This window comes from Tuber melanosporum (assembly GCF_000151645.1).
Source record: "Tuber melanosporum whole genome shotgun sequence assembly, scaffold_93, strain Mel28".
Taxonomy (NCBI): Eukaryota; Fungi; Ascomycota; class Pezizomycetes; order Pezizales; family Tuberaceae; genus Tuber; species Tuber melanosporum.
The window spans coordinates 107,584-118,552 of record NW_003299143.1 but is presented as its reverse complement, the minus strand read 5'-3'; the positions used below and the strand labels follow the sequence as shown (position 1 = coordinate 118,552).

General features: G+C 48.1%; 3 protein-coding genes; all 3 read left to right on the top strand.

The window, feature by feature from the left end:
• Window positions 1-1,125: 1,125 nt before the first annotated feature.
• Window positions 1,126-3,027, top strand: GSTUM_00011959001 (uncharacterized protein). XM_002842250.2 has 2 exons: window positions 1,126-1,954; window positions 2,057-3,027. Exons 1-2 carry the CDS (start codon window positions 1,483-1,485, stop codon window positions 2,233-2,235), a joined length of 651 nt encoding a protein of 216 aa, XP_002842296.1. The 5' UTR covers window positions 1,126-1,482; the 3' UTR covers window positions 2,236-3,027.
• Window positions 3,028-4,148: 1,121 nt separating this feature from the next.
• Window positions 4,149-6,321, top strand: GSTUM_00011958001 (uncharacterized protein). XM_002842249.2 is given in 8 exon segments: window positions 4,149-4,644; window positions 4,876-4,896; window positions 4,913-4,922; window positions 5,000-5,019; window positions 5,119-5,130; window positions 5,253-5,527; window positions 5,599-5,686; window positions 5,786-6,321. The coding sequence occupies 8 exon segments, from the start codon at window positions 4,633-4,635 to the stop codon at window positions 6,137-6,139; spliced, it is 792 nt and encodes a 263-aa protein (XP_002842295.1). The 5' UTR covers window positions 4,149-4,632; the 3' UTR covers window positions 6,140-6,321.
• Window positions 6,322-8,172: 1,851 nt separating this feature from the next.
• GSTUM_00011955001 (uncharacterized protein) lies at window positions 8,173-9,696 on the top strand (the record flags this gene model as incomplete). The annotated part of the gene is made up of 4 exons (XM_002842248.1): window positions 8,173-8,210; window positions 8,270-8,585; window positions 8,717-8,995; window positions 9,049-9,696. The coding sequence occupies 4 exons, from the start codon at window positions 8,173-8,175 to the stop codon at window positions 9,694-9,696; spliced, it is 1,281 nt and encodes a 426-aa protein (XP_002842294.1).
• Between the last annotated feature and the right edge of the window lie 1,273 nt (window positions 9,697-10,969).

The window sequence follows — 10,969 nt, the reverse complement described above, 5'->3', positions numbered from 1 at the left end:
ATCACCGTCGTTCTGTGGTGTGGTCGCTAGGCAGGTGGGGGGGAGCTAGAGTGAACGCTAGAGCGTTGAGACTACTCGAGTAGTCCTATGATAGATCCGATTGACAGCCATTTTGTGTTCGGGGGCCCAAAGTGCGGGGAAACCCTACGAGTCCTCGATTCCTGGGGTTTCACAAATGCATGTGGGAAGGTTATGAACAAGATTCGCCTCGCTGGAACTGATAAGTTGCAGTAAGTCACTGGAGATGAACAACGGATGAGGCGAAACGTCTTCGTCTTTTCTTTCTTCATTCTCTGTTTCGCCTTCGTCCCAAGGTTCTGCGGACGGAAAGGGCAATATTGGGTTACACTCTCCATAAGTTTTTACTTGTATGTTACAATCTTACTAGTGATAACTCGAGATTGCACACTGGACTTTCACTTCTTCCCACTTCTTATGCTCCCCCAATTCTCTTTCATGATCTCTTGTCCCCATGCGAGCCTGAGCAACGGTAGCGGTCTGCTCACCGCAGATTCAACGACCGAGTATCGGTTGAACTTGCCACTTGGCCCTTTGCCTTTCTTACTCCTCCTGTTGGTTGCGGTCGAAGAGTGGTCCCTCACTCATAGCACAAATGCCACCAAGCTGCTGGCTTCCACACCTCTTTTTTTTTTTTGATTTGTTCCCTAGAATTTCTTTTTTATCATATTCCTTTGCTGTGGTTACCGGTATCTAAAGGTTCACTCCTTTGCTTCGCTTCCAACAGTAGCCCATTCCTCTGCCCTGATTGTCGTCCATTGGTTGCTCTCGAGGACGGCATGGACTCCCGCCAGTATTGGTGGTCAAGATAGCCACCCTTTCCCGTCATTCCCCCGTGCTTTTTCCACCCTATTCACAGGAGGTAAAGCCGCAGGGACACCTGTTTCGCCATCCCCCCCCGCTATTGTGATGAGGGTGGTGGTGGTGGTGGTGGTTAGCAGCGATGTGAAAATTGTGTGGGTGGGTATCTTAGGGGAAAGTGCACACCACACCACACCACTCACTCAATAATGCCCGTGGCCGTTCCCAGTGCGAGAGGCACCACAAAACCCCCCGAACTCCTCCCCCATTCCTTTCACATCTCTAGAGAGCCCACTCCTCCCACAACTCCGCCTTTCTAAAAACCAAAATCTCGCAATTTCTGCATCCAACCGGCATACGTATATATTTAATACTATCGTCCCAGCCAAGTAAGTTCTCTAGAGGAGCAGCCTGATCGTACCATTGTCATTCTATCCCATCCATTCTCTCACTCCATATTCTTCTCTCCCTTCCCCACTGGCCGACGGATCAAACCAAGTGTGTGAAGCAACGACCTTATAAAGCTTGCTTCCCCCTATTCTTCCTTCTCTATCCTCGTCGTTCGTGCTTCAGGAATCCCAAACAAGACCCAAAGCCACCACTTTCTTACAAACCTTAACTTCCCCACTACCTACCGTCACTCATCCCCATCAATAAATCACAATGTCTTCTGCTCGCACCTCCGAACAGGTGACCAACGGCCAGCCCCCAAGTTACCCCCACGCCCGCCGTGGCTCTCTGGGTCCAGGAACCTTGACCGACTTTTTCTCCACGAGTCGAGTTCCAACGACCTCAGCCTATCCAGGCCCAATCACCTCCGCCGCAGCCCAGGCAAACCGGCGAAGATTGAGTATGTCCAATGCCTCTGGAACCTCTCCTCCACGGGTCCAAACAAACATGTCGATGCGAAGGGGATCCATCTCTTCGGTCTCGTCAGCCTCCTCCGCCGTAGATGAGAGTGCCATCGAAGAAGGCGAGGTCAATGCTGGCAGTCCGTCCAGCCTGGGCAGCAGCCCATTCGCCAGGAGGCTCAGCTTTGGAGCGAGGGCTCTCAGGGACGTTCGGATTCCGCAAGGTAGAAACCCAGGGAATTTCCCCGTAAGTGCGGGGGCAGCATCCCCGACGGTGACAAGAGGTTAGCATCCTCTCTACCTTCACCCCAGCCCTCCCCCGCACTTTGGTTAGGCCAGGTTATTCGACAGGCAAGAAAGTGCTAACTTCTGTATCACAATTGCAGGCTTCTGGTTGGATGGAAGGTCAGGATCTCAATCCCAGGGGTCTGACAGGGACGAGGCTCCCGTTCAACGCCGTCAATCCATCTCGGTCATCCCACCACCAGTCAATGCCATCTCGCCTAAGGATGCTCACGATCCACTTCAAGAAAGGATGCTCAAGGGTGATTTCTACATGGACTAACCCGCTCCCCACAACCCCACAACGCACACACAACCAACCACACACACGTACTTTCTTCTCACTTAGCCCTCAATCGGGTCTTGTTTTATCCTTTTTATTTTCACTTTTTATTGTGCAACAACTTTCGCTCCTTTCCCTGAAACGAAATAACGAATGAAACGACCGGCTGGGAACAAACAAGAAAATTCACAGCGGAACTCAAATCTGACACAAAAGAGCGGGTCCCGGCTTTCTTTCTTTTTTTCCTGGCGATTAAAAAAAAAAACGGAGTAGTCGGGTACTGCCTCGTGATGTATAAAATGCCCGGTTCTGGACGAAAAGCGGAGTTCACGGTCATCGGTGACATTTTTTTTGTATCATACAAATAATGGCGATATTTTCGACTCTGGGTTAGGTTGGGGGGAAGGAGGCCTTTTGCCTGGGACTTGGGTTGTACCGAGGAGGTTAGATTCCCGGGTGTTGCTCCAGCTGACGGCCTGAGTGGTGGGATGGTAGTTTTGTACAGTATGAAAGGGGACCCTAGTCCAACACCCCTGGACTCATGCGGAGCTGAGAGGAGAGGGGGGCGAGGCAGGGCAAAGCGGGGGGGGCCGATCAATGATCGGAGATGGTGGGGAGAAGATAACACTCATTTATCATTTCCATTGGGTTACAAATTATCTTATTTTTCTTCCCTTCTCACTTTGGGGTCATCTGCTGTTGGTTTCACAAAGCTTTGGGCGCAGCATCTGTATCAAGTAGTTGTGAGCTTCTGTATCGTACCTGCCGGTATTGGTCTTTTTTCTCTGTTCATTTTGTTTTTACTTTACTCTTGAACGCGAATGAAACAAAACAGAGCAGCTTTCGATTCCTATCCTTGGATGCTCAATTAAAGCTGAAGATTTTCCGTAGCACTTCAATTTGAAAGCAAGATTCCGAATCTCAATATTGACTATTTTCCTTTTGTTTTTCTTCCCCTCTCTTCTCTCCCAACAATTTTTTCTTCGCTTTCTCTTTTTCATAAAAAATGCATTGAGGGAGAGGCCAGCCCAAAACGATACTGGCACCGACCATGGCTCAAGCACGTGCCGTAATCGGAAAGTTCGACTTCCAGAAACCGACAAAGAAATGAACTCTGAACCACACGAAATGTGGAATACGCTTCACTCGAGTACCCTCATGTACAGTACTCGTACTGTACTCGTACAGGTACGGTAACTACGGGACGAGGGCCACGTGTGGGTTGTGATCCGGAGCCCGTCTATGGTAAATTTATCTCGCTTGGCTTCTTTTATGTGCTCAAGGACATGGGAACAAGGGGAAAATAAAATAAAATGAAAACACTCATACCGGTGCTGCACACTACAGCGCGCACCAGTAGCGAAGGCGAGCCGAGATATATTTCACGACGGTGCTTTCCCAAACCACTGTTCAGTATTGCAGCTCACTTGTAACTCGTCGTATTCCAGACAGCAATACCAGCACGCGAAGGGGGAAACTGATTGCTCCTTTGCTTGCCATATTCACATAGAATGCAGGGACAGAAGTACTGCAGGAGGGGTGGAGGAGGCGGAGCAAATGATAGAATGTCTGTAACCAAGAGAATAATTAAGAGATGGCATACCCGAAATTGTTTGCGTGGATTCGCTGGAAGTTCAGAGGAATGACGTCTTAACTGCACGATGATGATGATGATGATGATAAGAATGAAGAGACAGATGGATAAGGATTGAAGAGATGGACAAAATATTGGGCTTGACTTGGATGATTTTATGAATGTTGGAAACATTTCCCTGTTGGAGGAAATGAGGTGAGGTGGGCCTGGTAGGGAGGGTGTGAAATGTTTCCTTTTTCTCTCCTTCTATGCTCCCTCTGGATTTATTGTTTTATTTACTTTTTCTCGCTTTTCGCTTCTCGCTACTCCTATGATAAGCCGACAACCTGATGAGAAGGAGAAGGAGGAGGGAGAGGGAAGTAAAGAGGGAAGCCGGTGAAACTTTCTTCACGCTTGTTTTTCTATTCCTTCGCTCAGGGTTTGTTTTATTGACTGCGTTGCTATCGCTGTTACTACCGAGCCACACAGCCAACGTCTACTCTGGCGCCCCCTTCCTGCTTCCCTGCCCGCTTTTCTTTCTGATTCCATCCACATCATCCTCCTCTCTCTCTCTCTCTCCCCTCTCACTCATCCATCCCTCCAAGTCCGAATCCCTTCCACTCCTCTCTTTCAAAGCACAAAGCTCTTTCTATCCTTCCTCCACCACTACCACCCCCACAAACCACCCCCACTGAAAACCCCTTCCACATCCGCATCTTCAGCTGCTATCAACAACCTCCCTCCCTCCCCTCCTCCCCCTCATCCTTCAACTTGCGTTTAATCTCCAAATAAATACACAAACATCTAAACTCCACCAAAACATCATGACTACCGAGGTATGTGCCAGAAACTGTTTTTAACCTTTACTCTTCATTCCCTGCAGGACCCCTCCTTGCTCATCAAAACAACCCCAACCCCCTCTTTAATACCCGTCATCATCAACTCTTTTCCACCAAGAATGTCGCTAATGATTATTTCGTTTGTTGTGATTACAGCGCGAGAGGTAATAACATCCCACTGGCAAACTATTCCCCCTACCGGTAATCTCATACTAACCCCTACTGCAGCAAGACTTTCCTCGCCAGATTGTGCGAGCAGGCTGAGCGTTACGATGGTTTGTTACTCCCGTGTTTCTTGCCGTTTCCACACCGATGATGTTGTTTATTAACTTTTATGCTTGTTACATTTTAGAAATGGTTACTTATATGAAGGTATTTACTCCCCCTCCTTTTCGACCCCGCTTTACACGGAAAGTAGGCTACAAACAATGTGAAAAATTTATTGACTTGCTTTTCTTTTCTTTTCTACAGGAAGTTGCTAAGGTATACATAACCCTAGAGCTGACATATCTATCGTTACAACGATAGAATTCCTGGCATCCGATCGGCCCGATCGGCTCCATAGATTTGAAGCTGAATCCGGCGCTAACTGGTGGTTTTATCAGCTTGGCGGCGAACTCTCCGTTGATGAGCGTAATCTACTTTCGGTTGCGTATAAGAATGTTGTCGGAACCCGTCGTGCCTCATGGAGAATTATCTCTAGTATTGAGCAGAAGGAGGAGACCAAGGGTTCTGAGAAACACGTTACGAAAATTCGCGAATATCGCCAGAAGATTGAGACCGAGCTGGAACAAGTTTGTGGTGATGTTCTCAATGTCTTGGACGAGTCTTTGATCCCTAAGGCCGAGTCCGGCGAGTCTAAGGTTTTTTATCACAAGATGTACGCCCTGTTCCGCACAAATCACTTTTACACTTTTGTGGGAAAATCTCTGATAAGCCTTATATTTACAGGAAGGGTGATTACCATCGTTATCTTGCTGAGTTCGCCTCTGGTGATAAGCGGAAAGATGCTGCGACCGCCGCCCATGAGGCTTATAAGGTACCTCAATACCCCGCCCCCGCTTTTGATCCACTCGGATACTCAGTTTTTTTTTTTTTTTTCTGTGGCACATGAGCACGTGCTCACTAACATTTGCAGAACGCTACCGATGTCGCGCAAACTGAGCTCACACCTACTCACCCGATCCGCCTTGGTCTCGCTTTGAATTTCTCGGTTTTCTACTACGAGATTCTCAACTCTCCTGATCGCGCGTGCCACCTTGCTAAGCAGGCATTTGATGACGCTATCGCCGAACTCGACTCATTGAGTGAGGAGAGCTACCGCGACTCGACCCTCATCATGCAGCTTCTTCGTGATAACTTGACCCTCTGGACTTCCAGTGAATCTGGGGATGCCGAGGAGTCTGCACCCGCGAAGGAGGAGGCCAAGGTCACTGAAGCTAAGCCGGAGGAAGCCCCGGCTGCATCAGCCCCGGCCGAAGAGACTAAGTAAATTTTCGGTTGATGAACAAAAAGCAGTTGTGGATTTTGGCTGTTGCGTACTGGGTTTCAATGATGGCATAGGATGGAAAAGGGACTCTGGTGATAGTGTTTTTCTCTTTTCCGTTTGATGTTCAACTGAGTGTCGCCGGGGGAATGAAGTTTCAGTCAAAAAATATACACGCATCTGGTAAATGGAACGCTTGTTATCTTTTGAAGGCAATTTTCCTGTTTCTCATTTTCACTTCATTGGCAGCGCAAAGAAAACCAGCGGAAACACCATGGGATATTCATTTTTTCGAAACTTCTAAATGTTGGCTTCTCTTTTTTTCTCTATCTATTCTGTTAGCGGATTTATTGTTTCTCATTTCCTATTCTACCGCTTTTATTCCCCATGCCCCATCTTGTAGTTTTTCTGCAAACTTCTCAGTCCCCTTTCCCCCACCCCATCGACCTCACCTTTTCTCGAACTCGGAGCTGTTGCGCTGATATTTTCACCGATAACACAATTTGTTGGTGGTAAAAATCTTTGGCTAAATTTCATTCACGTTCATGTAAGGCTTCTCTAGATAGCTTATTGTGTGCGTTTTTGGCGGACAGAATTCGAGCGATATTATCATACTTTTTAGATGTTGGGAGAGGTGTTACCCCTACCTACCCTGTGGAGAGGTTATTGGTTGTGGAGTGATGGCTTGGCGTGAATTTGTGCTAGTATATATATGCGCACACGCACAGTATCATACACGCTTCTATGATTGCCCATCCCTTCACAGGGCTTGACCGTTTCACGGCAGGCCGTATTCACCAGATGAGAACAGGTAAAAGCTACCTGGCCGCCCACCGTTCCTGGAACAACCCCGGCCCCACATCATGTCCTCGGTGTGACTCTGTCTGCAAAGACATGCCCCATGCTATTCTCAACTGCTCCTCTAGAGCTCAGGCTCGGACAGCTCACATACCACTTCTCAACTCTATAGCTGCAGACTCACCCCTTTGGAAAAGCACCTACAGTCTACTTGGCCTCGCTCACTACATCCACGTTACCTGCACCAACTATCCTCCAAAAAACAACCCATCTCCACCCTCTACTCAAGAAAGTTTACTCTCCTCACCTTCTCTGTATGGTTTGGATTTTCAGTTATGGTTTTCTTATTGTTCTTTCCAGTTAGGTTCGAGTAATTTCTACAGGATGGGCTTCTGGCCATAAGAAGGCGCCATCAGCTAGGTAGATAGGTTCTTATATGTTTAGTCACCTTAAGTTTGAATTTGCTTGGTACATTTTTCAGGTTTTTTTCTGAGAGCCAGGGGAGGAGTATTTGTTTGGCGAAAAGGTGGAGGTTGAGTTTTATTTTGTTTGTTATGTTGTTTTGAGGGTTTTGTTTATGCTATAGTTTGATTACTGCATGCGAGTACTTGTACATACCTAGTTGATAGCTGAAACAATGAATATATGAGTTAATTAAAAAAAAAAAAAAAAACTTCCATGATTGTGTAGAATTTTATGCATCTTTATAATGGAACTTGAATACTATTAAGGTGGATAATTTGTTTCAATACAGAATGGTTTGACACCTTCCATTGATAATGATAGTGATGATAACGTGGGATAAAGCCCTAGGCTAACCACGATGGATGCAATACTGTGAGAACACTTCTCGTAATTTTCTGAGGTTCGTGAACATGACTGCTATTGCATACCACCAAAATCCTGAGGTTCTGCTCGATTTTTTTCCCATACTGCATTATGTAATGGCAGCCGTGTTCACAAACATCAGGAAACTATGATACGAGTCAAAGCAATGCTTGTGCTAATACGCCCAGGGGTTGTTGGCATTCGGGGAATAGGAAAAGCAAACTCATCCACACGCGGGAGGGAAGCACTCCAGACTCCAGAGGTGTCACTTGACGGGGTTCAATAAGCACGACCCCTCCTCCTTTCTTTCCCTCGCCTATCCAAGTTAAGACTTGAAGCGACCCCCCGCTTCGAAACTATCTTTTAGCTTCTCGGCTCCTCCCCAAAACCAAAAGGAAAGGAAAAGAAACACAATGCTACCACAAAAAGTCATCATAGATACAGACCCTGGGTATGCCCCCATTAATCTCATAATTCCAATCCACCGCTAACCCCAATAAACCCCCCCAGCGTCGACGACGTCCTCGCTCTCCTCCTCGCGCTCTCCGCATCGGCGGAGGAACTCCAGGTCCTACTAATATCATTGACCTTTGGCAACATCGATGTTGAGAGCTGTCTGCTGAACGTGGTCTCCATGTTCCACGTCCTCGAGCTGGAGCGGAAGTGGAGGCTGGAGAGTGGGTTGCCGGTTGGGTTTGGTTGCCTGAGTGCGCATAAGCCCATTGTTGCGGTGGGGGCGGATACGCCGTTAGAGGAGAAGGCTATTATGGCGGATTACTTTCGTGCGTTTTACACAAGCTCCCTGTGTGCAGCGGAGAGCTGGTCGGTTGGCTAATGGGCCGGGATTGGAATAGATGGAGTGGATGGGTTGCAGGGGATTCATACTACTGTTTGTTCTCTCTCAATATTGCGGGTTGGGTTGGGCTGGGTTGGGCTGACGACGAGGAACTTTGGTAGGCACCACATTTCACGCCTGAGCAGACGTGGAAGCACATGTTTGCTACTACGCCCGTGTTGAAGAAGGATGAAGAGCACCCGCCGAATTTCAGTCCTACGAATAATCCGGCGCATAAAGAGATTCTGAGAGTTCTCAGGGAGAACCCAGTGGATAGTGTTACTATTATTGCTGTTGGTCCTCTGACGAATCTGGCTCTGGCAGCAGAAGAGGACCCAGAGGCATTCCTGCGCGTGAAGGAAGTAGTAGTTATGGGTGGGAGTATTGACGTTCCTGGAAACGTACCCTCTCCGTCCCCTCTGATATTGTAATACATCACACTAATAGGTGCAAGATAACACCCAACGGTGAATTCAACACAGTGGCTTGTCCATACTCCGCCGCTAGAATCTACTCCCTAACTTCCCCCAACCCCTCCGCAACTGCACCCCCACCCCCCATCACCACTAAAAAGCTAAAACCGATCCCAGGAGTTCTCTCCCGCCGCCTCAACCTCACCTTGTTCCCCCTAGACATCACAACGCCCCACCTATTAACCCAAGAAACTTTCACCAATACCATAAACCCCCTCCTCTCCTACCCCTCCTACCCCTCCCCATTAGCACAATGGACAAAAATATTTGTCGATGTGACCTTCGCCAAGATAAAGGAATCCTGCCCCAGCGAGACAATTGGTGACGGGGGGCTCTCCCTTCACGATCCGTTGTGTGTATATTATGTGCTCACCCGGCGGCGCGGCGGGTGGGAAGCTCTAGAGGACAGGGACCTAAGGGTAGAGACGCGTGGGCAGTGGACCAGGGGAATGTGCGTTGTGGACCGGCGCAAGAGGAGGGTTGTGGGTGCGGCGAAGCCCGTGTTGTTGGGGGATGAGGGGGTTTGGCTGCATTGTGGGTTCGGGAATAGGGTTCGGCAGATGGTCAAGAGTCCAGATGAGAAGGAGGTGGCGGGGGAGATGTTGAGGAGGATTTATGGGGGAGCTTGAGGGGGAAAGAAAGAGGGAAGGAGGGATGGGTGGATGCCCAAGTGTTAGGTTGGCCTGTAGCTTTCCGCTGACCGAAGAAAAGACCAATCAAGAAAGCCAACCTCACTCTGGTAGCTATATACTTTTATCACCATTGTAGGACGAGGCATTGCATGCACGGTATCTTGCCCTGAGTTCAGCGTCTCACCCAAGCTTTGTATCATACTGTGCCTCACAAACGACCATCCACGAAAACCTCCAATGGCTGGTGGTAGAATAAGCCTAGCTACCGGTACATCTATACCCTACTGTACATAAACTAAGGCGGCCACCGATGCGCGAGAGACACTGCGGAAGCAATCTTTGGTGAAAACAGCAAACATTATCGGCACTACTAACATCGCTGGATGCAAGTTAAGATATACAAGGCTTTCCAACTCAACATGATTCAAGTTCTCCCACTACACACGATCCATACAATTACAAATAAAAGTCCCCATTTCTCTCACTAGGGGTGTCCAATGCCACATGTAAACCAAAAGCGCCTTGCATAACGCGAACGATGATGATTTCTCGAGCTAATAAATCGTAACAGTGTTCAGTACATCAAGAAATCCCCCAATCATGTCCACCCAGTATTTCACCTTGAGGCACGCGTCTCACACCGATTTTTCTAACAATCTTCCTGGGGTTGATTGGACTTCTCGGGGGGGGGGGATTTTTCTCTCTTAGCCACTTCTCCCAGCATAATGAATCCTTGCTAGCTAGCAAGTGAGAGACCGCGGGGCCGACATGGCAGCTGCAGGTAACCTAATGTGCCCCGGCCAGGTTCTAGATACTCAAGTATGATACTGTACATGGCATGTCCAATGACCGAAGAGCTCTTTCTCACGATGATGGAATGTTTTCTAAAACGGTATGTATATTGAGGCTCCGATTTCCGACCATTCTCGGCACAGCCAAACACAAGCGCTATCCATACACCCCAGCTTCTTCACCATCCTCATCCATCCATCTGCCCACGGGGGCAAGGTGAATCCGTCAGAGTAGAAACCAATATTAAGCCGAACCGACTTGGAAGCCCCTAATCATTGAAAAAGAAAAAAAAGAAGAAAATGATATCACACTCTTGATCGGGCTTGAGCATGCGATATTTTTTTTCCAACCGTGTTCATGAAATATCACTCGGACAGAAGAACCATTGAAACCACGTGACGATACCCGGCGGCGAACTCAACCATGATAATTATTATCATAGAAAACAGTTCTTGAACTAGCCATACGTATCGTGGGA